At 47.0% G+C, this 20,070-nt stretch overlaps 1 protein-coding gene across 3 annotated transcripts in view; it reads left to right on the top strand.

The window, feature by feature from the left end:
- The window catches only part of ABCC1 (ATP binding cassette subfamily C member 1 (ABCC1 blood group)), a 1,390,768-nt gene that overhangs the window by 162,552 nt on the left and 1,208,146 nt on the right, over positions 1-20,070 (top strand). For all 3 annotated transcript variants that reach the window (XM_085632083.1, XM_085632084.1, XM_085632085.1), the window contains exon 4: positions 16,809-16,946. In XM_085632083.1, coding sequence (XP_085488209.1) covers positions 16,809-16,946 — 138 coding nt within the window. The remainder of the gene's footprint in view (positions 1-16,808; positions 16,947-20,070) is intronic.

Raw genomic sequence — 20,070 nt, forward strand, 5'->3', positions numbered from 1 at the left:
GGGACGGAGTTGGGAGGCAGATTTGGGGGACTTAGAGGATGAGGACTGGCATGATGCCCTGGCTTCCCCCAGAGAGGTGGCTATCTCAATAAGATTGCACCTGGTCCAACCTTGGTCAAAATAGGTAAACGGGACAACCCACTTTCTCAGTCAATGTCAACGGCTGAGAACCTTTTTCCATATGCATTGAGATTGCCCATTAGTGCAGTCCTATTGGATCAGGGTCACAGAACAGTTGACGAGAGCATGTTGCAAGGCACTGCAGGCTCCCCACCCCCGCCCCCCCCCCCCCCCTTTCCCCTCCAGCGATCTCTCAAACATTTGGGGAGCTACTGATCTAACAAAAACTGAGCAAACATGGGCCTCACTGTGGTGGGTCATCGCTAAACGGAATATCGCTTAAATGGTGAGTGGGGGTGATTCCGGCTCTGCGCGACTGGGCAATTGATATGGACAGAGCTATGATTGCAGACAAAGTTGTTTTTAAAAACTGAGTCTGCCCTAAGAAATGGGATCATAAATGGTGAAATTGGAACAGATATAGAGGTAGTATCTGCTTGTCCCCTACTGTGGAACTGCGACGTTGGTGACAAAGACGTCTGGGTATTTCTTGTATTGATGAAGTACCCTAACCTGACATTGCCTAGGTTGATCACTTCCGCATCAAAAGATGACTGGGGTGGATACTGTTGTCTAAATTATCCCACTATGTGTGTGTTATCCGATGGGGTTACCTGCAAACATTAATATGGACGGGGGGGGGGGGGGGGGGGTGTTGATTGCTGCCTCTCGGCTTACAATTGTGCTGATCAATGTTCTGTGCCACGGACTTCAATATTATGTCATTGCTGCTTTTTGTTTCATTTGTTTTTCATTTCAATAAAAATGTTTAAAAAAAAGACATGGAGGAAAGGCTTAAGACTTAAACCTTGGTGCATGAAAGCGACTTGTATGTTGTAATGAAAAAGGCACAGTATTTAATGTGTACCTTAGAATCAGTGGGTGGAGTCTAATGTACTTCATAAAATGACATTGCATTTATTTTACTGGTTTTGTTTCCTATTGGCATAGTTGTGCAACAGTCTGCAATGTCGGCAAAAGGTACTATAAAAAGTGTGGACATTACTATCTAATTGTGATGTTCTTTATAGCCCCACTTCCTGCCAATACCATTTCTGATTCTGGTAGGGTGTGTGTTTGTGTTGGTTCGAGGGGTTTGGCAGGTGGTAATATTGCCATTGAATATGGATGGGTTCAGCATAATACATACATATATGGACATTTTAGCAAAGGGTTGAGATATTGCCCTTTCCTAATGGTCACTTTAACCATTCAAAAGTTTCTGTTGATTTTAAAACAACATATTGCAGTCAAAGAGGTCTCATCCGGTCAGTGTTTATTATGCAGTCTGAAGTGACTCAGCATTCAATTTCCCTAGGTGCAACATAACAAACACCCTGCTCCCAGAGAAGAACCAGTTTTCACGATTGTTCTAATTTGTTCTTTTGCAAGACTGCATGTGTGTTGCTGTTATTGAAGGTGTTCTTTGTTGCTAAGTCAACATAGCCTACCTCTCTCTGTATAATTAGCAATTAAGATATATTTTCTTATAAAACTTTGTAAATGCTGTCCTCTGAGATTATTTACACTAATAAACCATGCTTTTGTATATTAGGTTATTTATAAATCTAACCTGCTTTAGATAAATCGGATTGTATGGATTCCAGACATGTCCACATGCGTAAATTGGTTAATTGGCATCTAGCTGCACATATAATGTCCCCGTCATTCTTATTTTAAATTTCAAGTAGTACACAATCCTGTTTGAAAAACAGCCACTTTACATTAAGGAGAGTGCAAAAATATTCTCCAGAGCCTGAGGAGTTATTGGTGGGATGGTGTGAGGGGTGTTTGAGTAATGGAATACAAACTTCTTTTTTCTTTCTTGAACTATATGAAACATTGTGTCCTGTGGTATCTATCTGAAAGAAACACGTTAGTTAGATTCCTCACCTTAGAATATCCCCAGGCGTCTAGACTGGATCCGGAAGATTTTTCGTCATCAATACCCCTTGCGCGTCACTAGGCGTCGTCTGCGGCTCCGCGTCCGTCGTCGGCGTCGTGCGCCGGGATGACGTCGTCTGAGTACTTAGACACCGCCCTCGCGCGCTGACGTCAGTTCTTCTTTTTTCCGCGCCAAACTTTTGATCGTGTCTCGACACCGGTGCCGGTAGGATGCCTGGGTTTAAAGCCTGTACGGACTGTAACCGATTGATGTCGGTTACGGACCATCACCGCCGGTGTCTTTACTGCTTGGGCCTCGATCACGACGCGGAGTCGTGTTCGGACTGCAAGGCCCGGACCTCGAAGGCTAGACTGGAGCGGTCCCGTAAGCTTCTCGAGATTCGCCACACGGCTCCGCGCGCCTCTCGATCCCGGTCCAGGAGGAGGTCCAAGGATCGGTCGCGGAGCCGCAGCCGACGTCACCATCGGTTGTCGGGATCCAAGTCTTCGGGTAAGTCGAAGCATTCCAAGAGGCGACATCGCTCTTCGGACTCCCCTCGCCGGTCGCGCGACTCGGTCGAGGGTCAGGGTGGTTCCACCTCCGCGGCTCCGGCGGAGCCGCAGGCGCCGCGCCCGTCCCCATACCCTCCGGTCCCTGGGACTGACGCGACGCCGGCAGAAGTCAGTGCCTTCCTCTCGGCCATGAGGAGCCTGGCTCCGCCGTCGGCGCCCGCTGGTGCGCCTTCGGGCCCCGCGGACCCGACTGGGCTGCCTTGCCTGCCGGTGGCTCCGGCCCCGGCGCCGCAAGCGCCCGAGGGACCTGTTCTCGAGTCCCCGTCGACGCCGGTCAACCTTGTCACGCCTCCTCCGCCGGCGTCTGCACCGGTTCCACCCCCGACGCCGTCGTCGACTCCACTCGACGTCGTGCCCCAGTTCAGTCCCGCTCCGGGCGCGGCGCCGGTCCGGCGTCGATGGACGCCGAGATCGACGCCGCTAGAGACACATTTTGTCTACCGCCCGGCTCCGTTACTTTCTCCTCTACACCAGGAGTCGGATGATGGGGACTACTGGGAGGGATCCGAGGATCCTATGGCCGCTCAGGCCCAACTGTCCCAGGACTGGGCAGATGAACTGGGGGAGGCCAGTGGTCTGGATACCTCGCCAGACACTGGATTCATCTCTCCTCAGACTGTGGCTTCGGAGGAGGGTGCTGCTTTCTCTGTGGTGCTGCGCAAGGCGGCCGCAGCCCTTGGGCTCGAGCTACCTGCCGTGGCTGTGAGGACGAACGTCCTCACTGAGGTGCTTCAGTCTGCAGCAAGCTCCACTGAGCCTCTGCTGCCATTCAATGAGGCCCTCACTGACGTTCTACAGGGCACCTGGTCCAAGCCCTCCACAGTTCCTCCTGTGGACAGGAACGTCGCCAGGCGCCACTGCCCTGCTCCGGGCGACCCCAGTTTTCTGTCCCAACACCCTACCCTGAGAGCCTGGTTATCCAGGCCTCCACCTCCCAATCCTCTTTCCCGACCGCCCCGCCGGACCGGGATGCCAAGAGACTAGAGCAGTTTGGCAAGAAGCTGTTCTCTTCCCTTAGTTTGGGCCTGCGGTCTTTGAACACCGCTTGTCTCTTGGACCGTTATTCCCACTCTCTGTGGGATGCGGTGGAGGACGCGCTGCCCCTGTGTCCGGAGGAGGTCCGGACACGACTTACCCAGGCTCTGGCCGATGGGAGGGATGCCGCGCGACATGCTATAAGATGTGGGCTTGACACCACGGACTCGCTGGGCAGGGCGATTTCTACCTCAGTGGCACTTGGACGTCACGCCTGGCTGCGGTCCACGTCATTTTCGGGTGATGTCCAGAGCTCTCTCATGGACATGCCCTTTGATGGCACTCGCCTTTTTGGCGAGAAAGCGGACAGTGCGCTGAATCGCTTTAAGGACTCCCGGGCCACGGCCAAGTCCTTGGGCCTCTCGGCCCCGCGGTCGCACACTTCCACCTTTCGCCCCTTTCGTGGCCAAGGAAGGGGTGCCTCCTCACGTACGCCTAGCCACCAGCCGCAGAATCAACCTGCGCGCGGTCGCGGACGTGGTTTCCGCCGAGGCGGTTCTGGAGGACGACTAGGTCAGTCCACATCCACCCCGGCAGCATCCGCCTCGAAACCTTCCTAGTCCGAGCTTTCAGGCCCATTCCATGCCAGTGGGAGGCAGTTCGCCATCACCTGCTCCACTGGCGGTCCATCACATCGGACAGGTGGGTGCTGCAAATCGTCCGAAGGGGCTACTCCCTCCCCTTCGAGACGACCCCTCCAGCCATGCCACCGCAGCACCACCGTATCTCGGGGGATCATTTGAATCTTCTCCACGAGGAAGTTTCCGCCCTCTTGGCCAAGGGGGCCGTCGAGCGCGTTCCGAGTCCAGAAGTAGGTCGTGGTTGTTATTCCCACTACTTTCTGGTTCCCAAGAAGGGCAAAGGGGGCCTACGCCCTATCTTGGACCTCCGGAACGTCAATGCCTTCCTCCGGAAGGAAAGGTTCAAGATGTTGACCTTGGCTCAGGTTCTAGCTGCCCTAGACCCCGGAGACTGGATGGTAGCGTTGGACTTGCAGGACGCATATTTCCACATCCCCGTCCTGCCGGCCCACCGGCGTTTCCTGCGGTTCACGGTGGGCCCAGAGCACTTTCAGTTTACCGTGCTCCCCTTCGGTCTCACCAGTGCCCCTCGGGTGTTCACGAAAGTGATGGCGGTGGTCGCAGCTCATCTGCGCAGATCAGGGGTTCCAGTCTTCCCCTATCTCGACGACTGGTTGCTGAAGGCGGGCTCGCCCCAGGCAGTCGTCTCCCACCTCCAGACTACGGCGGATCTCCTGCATTTGCTGGGGTTTTCCATCAACGTGCTGAAGTCACACCTGAGTCCCTCTCAGAAGCTCCTTTTCATCGGAGCGGTTCTCGATTCGGCGCAGTTCCGGGTCTATCCACAGGAACAGCGGGTCCGGGATATTCAGGCCCTGATTCCCATCTTTCGGCCTCTATCCTGGGTTTCGGTCAGGCTAGTGTTGCGGCTTCTGGGGCTGATGGCCTCCTGCATCCTACTAGTGCATCACGCCAGGCGGCGCATGCGGGCTCTGCAGTGGGACCTGAAGTTTCAGTGGGCCCAGCATCACGGCAACCTGTCCGACCATGTCTTGATCTCGGAGGGCACTGCACAGCAGTTGCAGTGGTGGCTCACGGACCGCGATTGGGTCATGGGCAGAAGCCTCTCCCTTCCCCAACCGGAGCATGTCGTAGTGACGGATGCGTCCCTCCTGGGATGGGGTGGCCATATGGGAGAGGCGGAGATCAGAGGCCTCTGGTCTCCGGCGGAGTCTCGTCTCCACATCAACCTGTTGGAGTTGAGAGCGATCCGGCTTGCACTGAAAGCCTTCCTTCCCTCTGTCAGGGGCAGTGTCGTGCAGGTGTTCACGGACAACACCACCGCCATGTGGTATTGCAACAAACAGGGCGGGGTGGGGTCGTGGACCCTTTGTCAGGAGGCTCTGCGCCTCTGGACGTGGCTGGAACACCAGGGCGTCACCCTAGTGGTTCAACATCTGGCGGGCTCTCTGAACGCCAGAGCAGACGAACTCAGCCGCCGGTGCATGATGGATCACGAATGGCATCTGAACTCCGAAGTGGCGCAAGGTCTCTTTCAGCAGTGGGGAGAGCCTTGGTTAGATCTATTCGCCACCGAAGAGAACGCGCAATGTCAGCAGTTCTGCGCGTTGGAATTTCCAAGGCGGCACTCGCTCGGCGACGCTTTTCGTCACGAGTGGAGTTGCGGTCTGTTGTACGCCTTTCCGCCTATACCACTTCTGCCCAGAGTGCTGAAGAAGATCAGGCGCGACCGGGCCCAAGTCATCTTGGTGGCTCCGGACTGGGCACGAAGGTACTGGTATCCCGAGCTACTCAGTATGTTGACCGATCCTCCGATACGTCTGCCCCTTCGGGAGGATCTTCTGTCGCAGCAGCATGGGACGGTCCTCCACCCGAACCTGTCCAGCCTCCACCTCCATGCGTGGAGATTGAGCGGCGGCAGTTGATGCCATTTGACTTGCCTCCTGAAGTCTGTGATATCATTCTGGCAGCCAGGCGTCCCTCCACAAAGACGGTATACGCCTGCCGGTGAAACAAATTTGTGGCATGGTGCACAGCAAAGGCTGTGGATCCCCTTTCCGCCCCTCTTTCTGAGGTTCTCCTCTTTCTTCTTTCTTTGGCCCGGCAGGGCTCTGCTCTGGGCACCCTGAAAGGTTATCTTGCTGCCATCTCTGCCTTCTTGCGGCTTCCTGATCAGCCTTCTCTTTTCAAGTCCCCTGTAGTTACACGCTTTCTAAAGGGCATTACTCGCACGTTCCCTCCTGTTCCGTTTGTAATGCCTCAGTGGGACTTGAATCTTGTCTTGACATTCCTGATGTGCGCTCCCTTCGAGCCTCTTCACAATTGTCCCCTTCGTCTTCTGACTCTTAAGACTGCTTTTCTGGTAGCCGTCACCTTGGCTAGACGGGTGAGTGAGCTCCAGGCTTTATCTTCAAAGCCTCCTTTTCTGTCCATCCGGACAAGGTTGTCCTTCGGCCTCGTCCCTCCTTTCTTCCGAAAGTGGTGACTCCATTTCATCTTGGGCAGTCTGTCACCTTGCCCACCTTCTTTCCGCATCCTTCCAAAGAGGAAGAGAGGCTCCATCGTCTGGACCCAAAACGTGCGCTCTCCTTTTATTTGGACCGCACAAAGCAGTTCCGGGTGGACGACCAACTTTTCGTTGGATACGTGGGTGCTAAGAAGGGGAAAGCTGTGCACAAACGGACCATCTCTCGGTGGGTCGTTTTGTGCATCAAAATTTGTTACTCTTTGGCAAAAAAGGACCCTCCTGCTGGGCTGCGCGCCCATTCTACTCGGGCCACTGCGGCTACTACTGCTTTGGGACGGGGTGTCCCTTTGCAGGACATCTGTCAGGCGGCGACGTGGGCTTCGCTACACACGTTTGCCAGGCATTATTGCCTTGACAGCCAAGTCCGGAGGGATGGCTTCTTTGGCCGTTCTGTCCTCCAGGACTTTCTGGTGTGATCTTGGTTCGCAGACCCACCACCGGGGATGGTATTGCTTGGGTATCTATTCTAAGGTGAGGAATCTAACTAACGTGTTTCTTTCAGATAAACAAGTTACTTACCTTCGGTAACGATGTATCTGTAAGAAACATTAGGCTATGTACAAGAACTGACGTCAGCGCGCGAGGGCGGCGTCTAAGTACTCAGTCATCCCGGCGCACGACGACGGACGCGGAGCCGCAGACGACGCCTAGCAACGCGCAAGGGGTATTGCTACAAAAATCTTCCGGATCCAGTCTGATGCCTGGGGATATTCTAAGGTGAGGAATCTAACAAACTAATGTTTCTTACAGATACATCGTTACCGAAGGTAAGTAACTTGTTCTTTAAAACCATTCAATCTTAGCTAGGTTTTCCAACAGAGATGGAATTCATGTGTTTCCAAATGAGGAGTGCTCAATAAGTAAGTTCTGAAATCCCTTTACTTTTTTCCTACTGTAATTTTTCAACTGAGGAAGACCTCATCAGTTGGAAAACTGTATACCCGTTTGTGTCTTAACATTGAGGCATTTCAGTGAATATGTAGGTATGTCAACCTTCGTTGTGCTCCAGAGTCCATATTTACATATACTTTTTGGCAGCGTTATTTAGAGGCTTGTGCTAAAATCCCACAGTATCAAATCGTTTGCAAATTCAATGGGAAATTGAGGCGGCATACCTTTTTAGAATTGGAACGGTCTTCCTAAATCCTGGTTTGGCTATTTGCTGTGCACGGATTCCAGTGCAGAAGACTAGCACTTTGAAACCTAAATTTCTCAACCGAGCTAAAAGGGATGGAGTGACAAAGTAATGTGTAAATATAAAAGTGCATTTGGTGGCCATTGAGAGATTCAAAATCTGAAGGTCTGTGGGAGAAAAAAGGCCCTGCCTTTAACTTTAGGAGCGGAAAAGTGGGGAGGCTTTGATGTTAGGAGGCTGAAAGTTTTTTTTTTTTCTTTTTTTTTTCTTTTTCTTTTTTTTTTTAATCATGTTTTTATAGACACCTAATTTGAATGGTACAAGTATTAACAATGATTGAAACCAAGATCCTTTACCCTATAGTTTTCAAATATGACTCTGAAACTGTTGCCAAATTTTATTATAAAACTAGATCAATCTTTTGCAGGCGGCAGCTAGGCAGCAATTTAGGCTTAGGTTGTCATCAGGTGTGCCCTGCGATGGCAGCATAGTGTGAAAAGGGCACTGTCTGCCAGGATCAAGCTCCCAAAGTAATTTAAGAGACTCTAAATTCTGTAGGTCACCCTCCATCAGCTCTTCGCCATACCAGAGGCTCCGCCAGTCCAGCATTGTTTTTGACCTTGAGACAGGTAGTCTACTCGGGTCGTCCTTTGACTGAGATCTCAATGCCACCTCTTCCCCAGAGTTACAGCGGATGTTGGTCATTCCTTCTATGCGGCTAATGGATATGTATGTGGTTTAAATTTACATGGATCCCAAACCTTACCATGGTAAGAGATTTGCTCTTTAATGAGAGGCTCTGTAAAGCTGCTCAACATTTGTAGTTTTCACTACCCATGACTGAGGTTAAACTACTGTCTTGACACCCATTCTCCAGTGATACTTTCTTCTCAGAGCCCTTGCTCCGCCTTAATGAGCAAATCTGGTCAGCTGTCGTTATGTCACGCAGTGTTACTGCCTTGCACCCCTTTGACCTTGACTATCTCCTCTAACCCTGTGTAACACCTCCTTAACTCAGAATTGATGCAAGTCTTCCCTCTTCATCTGCTGTGACGCACAACAAATGGAAGTGGATTGCGATGTTCAAGAACAACGTTTTCACCTAGGGAGGTATGACTCCTTTTGTAATGAAAAATGCCTTCTTGCCTGATCCTCGCATGCTGTTTGGGAGATGGTGCAGTTGGTAGTCCTGCGTCTTCCTGATAATGTGAGTGGCTACTCTGCTGAAGCGATTTGATTTTGTAGCTGCTAAATTCCTTCTTGGGTTTGCGTTGGCACAGTGGACTCTATGGCCAAGTATATAGCCTCTTCTGTAGCTCTTAAATGTAGTACTAAGTTTGAACCCTCTGGTGTCCTAAGGGCTGCTCACAATAGGTTGCTAAATTTACCCTTTGAACTGACAGCTGTTTGGAGCAGGGACCAATTAAAACCTGGAGCCAGACGAAGGCTTGTTCCTTCCCTGTCTAGCTGGCTAGCCTTTTATAGAAATAAGTGACAAACCGTTTACGGGCCAGATGCTGATTGTTTGAGGGTCCAGATGTTTAAGTGCTGCATACCTGTTGAGCATTGATGTAAATTGAGGCCCTGTACTGGCTTTGGAAGGTCATCCCTTGTTGCTTTCCTTCTCATTTGTGCTGATTTCATGTTCCTGCATTCCCATGGGATGTGTTGACCACTATTTTCTTCAAAAGTGTCCCTCAAGTTCTGCAAGACCATGAAGTTCCTGTCGTAGATGGAGCTTACTTGGATTGTTAGAGCTATGGACTAGTTTTCCTCAGCTTGTTCCCGTTCCAGGTTGTGGAATTCTGCATTTTTTATTGTACCCATGTTTGATTACTAAGGCATTCATAAGGGAGGACCTCTGTGCTCCCTTTTCCAGTTTAGGGCTTCTATTCTTCCATCCTGGCATTTTTGGTTGTTGAAGTCTGTGAGTCGCCGGATGATTCCTATTTAAATTTGGAGATGTTAATTTTATTGTTTCCCTTGTACTTACTGGTTTATCCTTCTGAATGTTTTGTTTGGCTGTAGCTTGTGGAATGCACTACAACCGTGCCTGTTCAGCTTGTAGTGTGCTGCTTGTTGTTCTATCCCAAACCCCACCTTCTGAACCTCTTTTTGCCATCTGGTCTATGGAGCCTGACAGTTTTACTAAATAGCTGCTACAGATTGTTGCAGTTCAGTGTGGTGCTGAAACTTGCTACCAAGCCTGCATGTACATTTGCAGCACCCTTTTCTGGGTTCGGTTTCTTGTCCTTGTTTGTTAATTCCTTGCAATTTAGGGGCAGGTAACCTCTATTTGCTATGTAATGTGCAGGACCTTCAGTTTGGTCAGTTGCTCTGACCAAAGCAGATGTGCTGCTGGGACATGATAGGTTGGGATATTCGTTCTTGGTTTCTTTCTTTTAAATGCCATTACCCTTTGTCCTGAGAGTGGGGTGTTGGGCACTACTCTTGGCCCTTTTAGGCAAGTTTATCCTGCTTATAATGCCTTTGTGTTGTGTGTTCTTTCCTGTGGATAGCAATTTGTCACTGTTTGTGGTGGGCCTGCTTCCCATTGGTTCCTTTCTTTGATCCGCTTGGCATCTGTTAAGGTTTCTTTAGTTTGTTGTCTTAACTGTTTGAGGTTTGCCACTTTTTTCAGGTATGGCGAGACTTACTTTTTACTGTTTATGCAGGTTTATACAGGGGGGGGGGGGGGGAGGAAAGGGTGGGAGGGGGAAGGTAGGGAAGATGGGAGAGGGGAAGGTAGGGAAGGTGGGAGAGGGGGGGGGGGAAGGTGGGAGGGGAGGGGGGAAGGTGGGGTGTCGGGGGGGGGGGGGAAGGTTGGGGAGGGGGGGGAGCCTTGGGGTTGCATAGTTTCCAATCTGTTCGAATTCCTGGGATGATGGACATCGGGAAGATGTTGCTGTAATCCATCAGGTAAGTAACCTGAATAGTAGATTTTAGGGTGAGGGGGGGCAAGGTGGGCAGGAAAACGAGAACAGGCCAAGTCTTATCCAACATGGCCTAGAGCAGCGAGGATTTAATAGTGATGTGTCACAGGGTATTGAAAGTGTCTGAAGCATTGAAGGACTGAGAAGGTCTTTTCTTTAGGCGATGGCACTCCACTCTGCAAAGAGAACCACTCTGTGCTAGTCCCCAGTGCTCTACTTCTTTCCATGCCAGCGCCCTAGATGGGGAATCATTTTCCACCTCCTGGTGATGCTATGTTTAGCCAAAATAAGCGCCATCTCGTCAAATCTGGCCTGGACACCCCGTGACCCTTTCTCCGTGGGTAGAGACCTAGAAGGCAACTTTCAGCCATGTGTCATGATGTGGCCCCTACTACCCCCCTCAGGGCCATCATGACCGGACTCCAATATTGCAGTAGGGTGGGGCAGGCTAGGCACAGAGAATATGAATTAAATCTGTATCTTGCTCGGGGCACCCGGGACAGGCCGCTGTGGTGTTGGGGAAAATGGAGCGTATCCTATGCGGTGCGAGGTACACCCACTGTGTTATTGTATACATTTAAGCTGTGAGTTGCGGGATACTCGCTTGGGGTATTCTAATATAGTCTTCCACTCTTTGTCTAGGAGTGTTCTATTGAGATCTCTCGTACTGGTAAGAGGTGAAGGTTGGGGAGATCGGATACCCCGATTAAGACCAACGAACAGGTGTCTGCCAGTCCCCATCAAGTATAGTGAATGAACTAGTTCATTTGTTTCTGATTCAACTCCACCTGGTGCCGGGGTAGTGGTAAATACTAAAGAACTCTTGCACCTTAAAAAATATTTTAATTAATGGCATGTCATTGCTGAAGTGGCTGATGTGAATTATGGTTCTGTCCTTCAAATAAGAGACATAGTGACATAGGGTTCACTGAGTCAAGTGGATTTTAAATGTTTAATGCAGCAATGTGAGTATCGTGGTTTGCATATATGTTTAAGATCTAAAATGTATTTATATTAACATACTAGTTACATGTATCACTCATGACATTACCATGAAATGGGTCCTCACAACCGTGCCAACTGTAGTGAAAGGTGACGTTGAAGTGAGCCGTAAGGTTGTGTAAGGTAGTCTGAGGTGGGGGGTGGTCACACTTGCATACCACTGTATGCTACTGCGACCCTTTTGAGGACTGGGAGAGAATTCACTGTAGCCATGCACCAACTACCTACCCTTCCCCACTTTCACCCATTGTGTACAATTCAGAATTTGTGCCAGACATGCTTGACACTAGTTACAGACAGGGAGGGGGAGTGCCTCCATTGTTGGAGAATCTCTACCAAGATGGAACCACCTTGGATCGGCAGACCTGTAGGCAATGCTTTCACCTGACATCCGAAGAAGAGTTCAGCCTCAACCAACTACTACAGTGGGCCAAAGCATGCGCAGTAAAAGATATACAGTAGAGCTAAAACATCCCTGGAACAGCTCTTTGCGCAAGTGTTCACTAAGAAGGGTTATTAACTGCTTCTACTCAGCTTTTTCCCCTTTTACCAGCCACGGCGACATCCTTACTAGTCATAATGGGAACAGGACTTGGCTATCACTTTTGCTGATGACACCTGATCGCGGCTATGGGTGGGTGTGTGTCCGAGACCTCCATTTGCTTACAACATAAGGGCATTTCTTACAAACTCCTTACAAGATGGTACTTCACCCCGGTTATATTACATGTCATGGTAGAAACTCCTGATCACTGCTGGAGGGGTTGTGACTAAGGGCACCTATTTACGTATTTGGTGGGAATGCTCACACGTTAAGCGCTTCTGGTCCGAGGTGCTCTTGTTGATCTCTCAGATTTGCTCAGTGACCATACCAATGGATCCCTTCGTGTTTTTATTTGGTGAAGCAAGAGAAGATTTTGTCTAGCCATACTAAACTCTTCCGGCAAGTTGTTCACCTTTTTCCTCCTGGCAGTAAGGCTAACTATAGTCCACACCTGGAAAAATCCCCTCTCGCCAGGTCTGATTTTGTGGCATACTAAGGTATGGAGCACACACACACAAATATATATTTTACGCCATGGAACAATGACTGCAGTGCTTACAGACAAGATGTTGAAGCTCGAATGTACTTGGTTACCCTTGAAGATTTGCGTTTAGAGGGATAGGGCAAGTGTGAACCCAACCACTACTGTTCCTACTACCCTACAACAAGCTTGTATAGGCAGTCTCTCGTCATCTGATAACAAACTTGAGGGGGAAGGGTAACAAGTGGTTATGATGAGTTTCAGCATCATTGTGCTTTGCTTATGCTTGTCATTTTGCGATGCTTTCCCCCCTCTTGGTTCTGTCTTTCCCCTTATGCTGTGATCACCCGGGACTTGCCCTCCCTCCCCCACCCTCCTTTCCTCTCTCCTCCTGTTTTTTAATTCTCTATTTAAAAAGTGTTGAACAATAAAGAGCGGATTAAAAGGAAAGTGAAACGGAAAAAATATGGCGACTCCCCTGTCCGCTAAGGGAGGTGAATGGAGGGGTTGATGGTAGGGGTTGATAGGGTTCTGCTTTCCTTTGGGAGGCCCTGGTGTGTAGTGGGAATGATATCTGCTCTGTGCTGACAACTTTGTAGTGACTTCTAACCAGGAATGCTTCCCACTGAAACAAGGACGCTTCTATGATTGTTAGACACCCTGCTTGCACATTGCTCGTTGGACCCCTAGCCACTGTCATGGTTTCCCTTAGCCGATGAAGGCATATGTTATTTATAAAACAAAGAAATATTCTTATCCACATGAGAGCAATGTTTACTCTGATAGGTTGTTTTGCAATTTTGCTCTACCATAGAAAATGGGCCAAGATAATATAGATCTCGTGGAGGTGACAGATGTTCCTCCAAAATTAAAAGAATAGGAGACTTTGTTCCTGGTCGTAGATCTATTGCAAATGTTACATAGGTTTATGGAGTATCAATTCCTTATCCTGATGTAAAACCCCAGAATGTCTGCAAAATTAATACACAATTTATTAGTAGGATGATTGAGCGAGATCTTAACCCAAATAAGTTCCCTTGATGCACGGCCCATGTTTGAAAGGCGGGCCTCCATATAGAATGTTCTAAATCCTGCTCTATGTATTGGCTCAGTCACCTTTTGAAAGACAAAACTGGCAAGACTCAGTCAAATCGGCTCCAGCTGCGTCTACCATTTACTACAGAGCCCTGCTACATTCCTTGGCAAGAATTGGGTTTATTTAGGAACAGACTAGGTCACAGAGGCACTTAGAATGTTTATATCCACCCTGCACTTTCATAGTACTGAACTAGGTTGATTAGATCTCATTAGAGGATCCCGAGAAGGATGCTATTCCCTGTATTCCCTGTTCCAAAATGTACTTCTCACAAACCCATCCGGGCAATTTTTCCTGTAAAGGAGAGAGTTTATAGAGTCAATCAACTGAGGTTAATACTTCATCAGAAAAGCTAAGCCTCCCTGTAATCCTCCAGTGTGAGCCTTGAGAGATATCTGCATTTTGAATAGGAAGTAAAGCAGAGGTTCAGTCTGAATTGAATATTGCATCCTGGGGAAGGGGTTGTATGAGCATCTCATGATAACAACTCATCTACACAGTAGGTGTTTAAAAAAGATATTAAACCAGGCAGGAGGGTTGCTGAGCCATTCTGCAGATACTATGTCTGGGTGGATAATCGAGAGACTATGCCGCCCATTTCTAATCTAATAGATAATCTAATAAGGGTGTCCGTATCTTCCTTCATGCCCTTTTTTAAGTTTTGTTAAGCTGCTCATGTAAACCATCCCACTTCTTTAAATGCCAGGTTTCAAAATATTGGTCTAGATTCTAAAATCTGTTAGCTATGCCAATTACATTCATATTGATACCCTACAATGCTATTCCTTACCCCCATGTACACCAAGGGACAAGGTGTTACTACGCAACTATGAGCTATTTCTAATATCCCTTGTACACAATTTAGAGTAGTGTTCAGATTATCACAAGGAGCACCAGCTAATTCATTCACCCTTATAGGGCTTGTATCGCAGGTTTGTCTTTCTCCCCCCCCAAGGTTGTGGAAAGAGCTTAGACCATCCCTCCCCAAAAAACTTCTGTTAACAGTAAGGGGTCTGCATTATTACTAGTATTTCTTAAGTGCACTAGTTTCTGTATTCTCCCAACCAGTACCTCCCCCTCATTGGATCATTAGTTAATACATTGAGTATCGCATTTACATCAATCTAAATAATTTTTCTGGTTAAGAAGTGTCTCTAACTCCTTGATTAATACTTCAGTCTCTTGAAAGGTACAGTTCTCTGCTGTATGTTTGGAAGCCTTGATTGATTTACTCCCTGCCCTGTGGGGGCTCTTCTGCTTTTCTATTGCCCATATTTACTGTAATTTTCGCAGTACACTTATATTAAGTTTGACACTGAAAGTCTCAAAAAGATGTATATTCCACAATAACTAGAAAATGCACAATCAAGACAATTGTCCAGTGGATCACAATCACAGGGAACGGGTAAACCCACCTGGCTCTCCAAATACACTTTATAACAATTTAAAATGCATGCAACTTAGTCACCTTAAAACAAAAGCAAAGGGTGGGGACCCCACCTGCCACTTCCTAGCGCTGACTGGCGCAGACGGCCCGCTCTTGGCCCGGGCGTCCCACGCTTTATAGCGCTTATCGAGCAGAATAGGTCTTGATGCTCTTCACATTTAGTCCTGACACATTGAGCTCTGTCTTTAGGTTGGTGGAGCCTTTACCTTTGTCCTTTGGTTGATCCAGCATTATTTAATGTTTTTTTCCCCCTGCTTCAATAATTGCCGCCAATCTAGGACAAACAATAGTGAAATTCTAAACTAGATCTAAATATCGCTACAAAGAATAAAGTGTTTTTTCAGAAGAGGTAGCAGTATAACAAGGGACCAACAGAGGGGGCACAGCAGAGTTGTGACGACGTTTAAGACTTAATGTAACCTCTGAAAATATTTGTCAAGGTGGATTAGTGAATGAATTGCAACAACGTACCAGCAGATGTTAGTCAAAACATTAAATGGATTCGAGACAGTCTGGGCAGACATTCAATAAGAGTATGCCTAATGGTGCTCATTTCTTTTTCTTCTTCATTTTGAATCGTTTACATCCAGTTTATAACGGATCATTTACAAACGCCTCACACTTGCCAATCGCATCCAAAAACGTATCTGTTTAAAATCTTTAACTTTGAATCAGCTTATATTCACTTGGAGTCAATCTATTTTCTAAAAATGTTTTGTAAGACACTTTTTCTAGCAAACACCTGAATAGAGAAATTTAAAATGACCTAAGGATTGTATCAATCTGCCTTTATGGAATTAAAATTGCCCTACATCGTTAGACATACAAATCCAGACGCTTGTTATTTCGACTGTTACAGTGTAGAGAATATTAAATTGCATGATCTTTCTTCTTCCTTCCTTAACCATTAAACTAGGATAATGTCCTCCTTTTATACTTTATAAGAAGTAAAATATAATTGTTCATTCGACATTATTGAATTGTATATTTGGATTGATGCAGAATATATTGATAGTTTAATACTTAACTGATCCAGTTTTCTAGACTTGAATAGCAGCTGAAGCCTACTGCTTCTGTTTAATTTCTGAGCAGTGAATGCATAATTGTAGAAGATGTTTTAGATTTAAACATTACAGCTTTACATCACAAATGTTTTTTTATAAACATATTTTTGTTTTATTGGTTTCACAAACAAATACAACCACAGCCCAACTGTTATACATCACAAATTTTTTTAGGAAGCATGTGCTACTGCTGATCAGTCCTTTTTTGTGCACGGTCAGTAAAATGCAGTATCAATGACACTTAAAGAGATGGTAATGATTAAACTATGTAGGGTCTGTGGTTGGTGAATGTGGGGAAAGGGACAGATTGGCCTATAAGTACTCATGATCTGGCATTTGCTGTTTCTGATAACGTGTTCTTTTGATATTGCAAGGATGTACATTGATTTGTTGCATTTATTGTTGGTTTTCTTTTGTCTTTGCAGTTGCTCGCTACATTTTTAATTCAGTATGAAAGAATGAAAGGAGTCCAATCATCTGCTATAATGTTACTTTTTTGGCTAATAGCAGTGCTGTGTGCTGCAATACTGTTTCGGTCCAAAGTCCTTGATGCCTTAAAACCAGTAAGTGATTTGTTACCGGTTATCTGTTTCTTGAATATGTATTACACATTTATTAGGTAAAATATGCAACAAATGCCTTGCTTAAAATATTTGAACTCTGAAACATGTCAGCCATGCCGAAACATACAAAACCTAAAGGTTTGATGTAAATGGAGTTAAAGTTGATGCACTGCCAATTATATTCTCAGGAAAAGTCCTGTTCAAAACATTAGTGTATTTATGAAACTCCTCAGCAAACTGCATCAGTCTCATTCCATGGAGCGTCTCATTTTAATAGTTGTCTTATTTCTTCTGAATCTGCCCTCAGTGGTGAAACCATAGCTTGGCTATCAATGACACAACTCTGAAGTGGAAAACAGAATTCTGTGCTCATGAGAGAAAACAAATAAATTAAATACAATGAAACATTTTTGCTGAAATGTAAAATTAAGAAATGTTGTTCTGATGAAAGGCTTCTTTAACATAAGATGCTGAAATTCGGGTGATGGGTATGTAAGATTTTTGACTGATCACCCTAAAACAGGGCAAGCTGTAATGGCAAATAATTCAACAGGCCCACAATTTACAGTTTGAGAGCCAAAATTGAGTACTGTACTGTGGAGTGTTTGTTGCCTCACATTTTGTGACAAGTGGTTGAGGGTATTCTGAATGAATGGAGTACTGCTTCACGTGAGTTGCAAGTGTGATATCCCAAGGAAATTAAATGAGCAAGGAAGGAGGCAGAGATGGATTGGTAGTGAAGCATGGACTTGTAGGCATTAACGGAGTGTTAGGCACATGTATGTGTTAAAGAAGGTATATTGATTAGTTTTACACCGGGTTAAGGTTTACTGTAAAGAACCTTTAAGGAACCAATAATAAATCCGTATGTAATTTGACAATTTAATGTCCTGTTCATATGTCGTAAATATAAAGCTTAGGATGATAACACTTGGAGAGGGATTGAGATCTAATTCCACCCCCCCCCCCTTTATTTTCTATATGAAGCTCTATATAAAAGTAACCTACTGGGAGTTGCCAGTATGTAGTTAGTACCTAGTTTTCATAGTAAAATAGTTTTTTGGTTTTGCTAATAACTTTGGTGCCATTTCACGAATCTTCACTAACTTTTCAATACTAGTATCCGCCTGGCAAACCCCACAAAGGCAACCTACCCCGCACTGTCTTTGACATTGCACAGAAGGGGGTTGGCAAACAACCCCTGCAGGCAGTTGGCCTCACGCTGTGGGCAGCCTTTTGTCACACACTGTGCGGTTGACCTCATGGCCTCTGTTGCAACCGCAAGGCCCATGCCCATACCCAAACCCCCAAAAGGGCCAGGGGATCCCATCCCCTAGGTCCTTAAAAAAAATATTTTAATGGGAGGAGGACTATGCAACCCTCTTTTTGAGCATTCTCCGGCCCTGTGGAACCCATCCCACGGGCCTATAACCCTTTTTTTAAAAAGGGTAGAGGGGCTGCATGGCCTCACTTCTCCAGCCTCATGTGTCCATGGGACACATCCCCAGGGCCACGTGCATTTTTGGTGGGGGGTGCATGTCCCCCTCCCCCGAGCCTAATTCGGCCCTTGGAACCCCAGGCCCCTATTTATTTCACAGGGGACGTGGGAGCTGCGCTGCCTCCCTATCTGGGTCTTTTTTGACCCCGGGGACGCCATCCCTCGGCACAGCTGTCTAGTTTGCTAAAGACATCTTGTGGACATGCAGAAAGCACACCTAAGAAAATATTCAGCACATTGCTTAGGATTAGATTTGTGCTATGTAATTCACATTTTCTGGCTTTCTATTTGGTGGCTTTATTTGCTTCATACTGTCCCATTCCACAAACCTTGTTTTACTGTATTCTTCCAAAAACTCTTTCTGTAAACAGCCCTTTAAATCTTGTTATCTTGTGACGTGGAGAGGAGTGTTAGACAGTGGTGTGGAGTGGCGTGGAGTGGCGTTGAAGGTGTTGCACAGAGTGGAGTAGAGTTGTAGAGGGGGACGGAGCGGAGTAGAGTCATTGAGGTGAGTGGCATAATGTGGAACAGTATGTCATAGAATGGAGTGGACTAAAGTGGCATAGAGGGCAGTTTAGTAGAGCGTTAGAGTGGACCTGTTATAGTGTATATAATGGCATAGACTGCTGTTGAGTGGTGTGGAGTATACTGTCAGTGGAGCAAATGTTAATGGAGTTGAGCATCATATAGTGGAGTGTCAGAGTGGCCTAAAGTGAAGATGAGTTAGACAGTCGTGCAGAATAGATTGGCGTAGAGTGCATTTGCATTAAATAGTGGTGCAGGATAGATAGCAATGGCGTAGAGTGCAATAGTGCAAAGTAGAGTGGCATAAAGTAGAATGTTGTAGAGTAAAGTGGCGGAAATTGCAGTGGTACAAAGTAGGTGGCATGTGCAGTGGCATAGGGTGCCTTGGTTTTGAGTAAAATGGTGTAGAGTGCAGTAGTTTAGAGTAGGGTGGTATAGAGTGCAGTGGCGCAGCATGGAGTGGAGTGGCGTATAGTGCAGTGGAGTAGATTGTTTCAGAGTCAATTAGAGTGGATTGGTACAGAGTAGGTTGCAGTGGTAGAGTAGTGGCATATAGTGCAATTGCATAGTGCAAAGGTGTGGTTTGGAGTGGCCTAAACTGGGGTGGTGTAAAGTGCAGTGGAGAAGAGTGCTGTGGTGCATAGTAGATTAGTGTGGTGGAATGGAGCAGAGTAGTGGCATATAATTTAGTAGCAAAGTGCAGTGCTACAGAGTAGTGTCTCGTAGAGTGCCGTGGCGCGGAGTAACAGGAAACAATTTACTTCTGTCTTTGAATGCACCATAAATGTGACAAGTTAAAGATTTAAAGGCCTGTTTAGGGTGTTCTTACACCAGTACTGGATATCTGTAAATAGGTTTGGGTAACGGAAGGGACAGACTGAAGCTGAACAGCCTAAAAGAAAGCCAGCAAATAGAAAGCAGGCAAATGTGAGTTACAAACCACAAAGCCAGTGGTAAGCAAAGCGCAGAAGGTATTCCCAGAGAAGCTTTAAAAATGTCCCCAAGATGCTGTAAACAAACCAGACCTGCTGCACTGTCTGACAGGCTGGGACCTAAAAATTAACTGTGCTGATATTTCAGAATATATCAATTAGTACAAAC

Source organism: Triturus cristatus, chromosome 10, assembly GCF_964204655.1.
Source record: "Triturus cristatus chromosome 10, aTriCri1.1, whole genome shotgun sequence".
Classification (NCBI taxonomy): domain Eukaryota; kingdom Metazoa; phylum Chordata; class Amphibia; order Caudata; family Salamandridae; genus Triturus; species Triturus cristatus.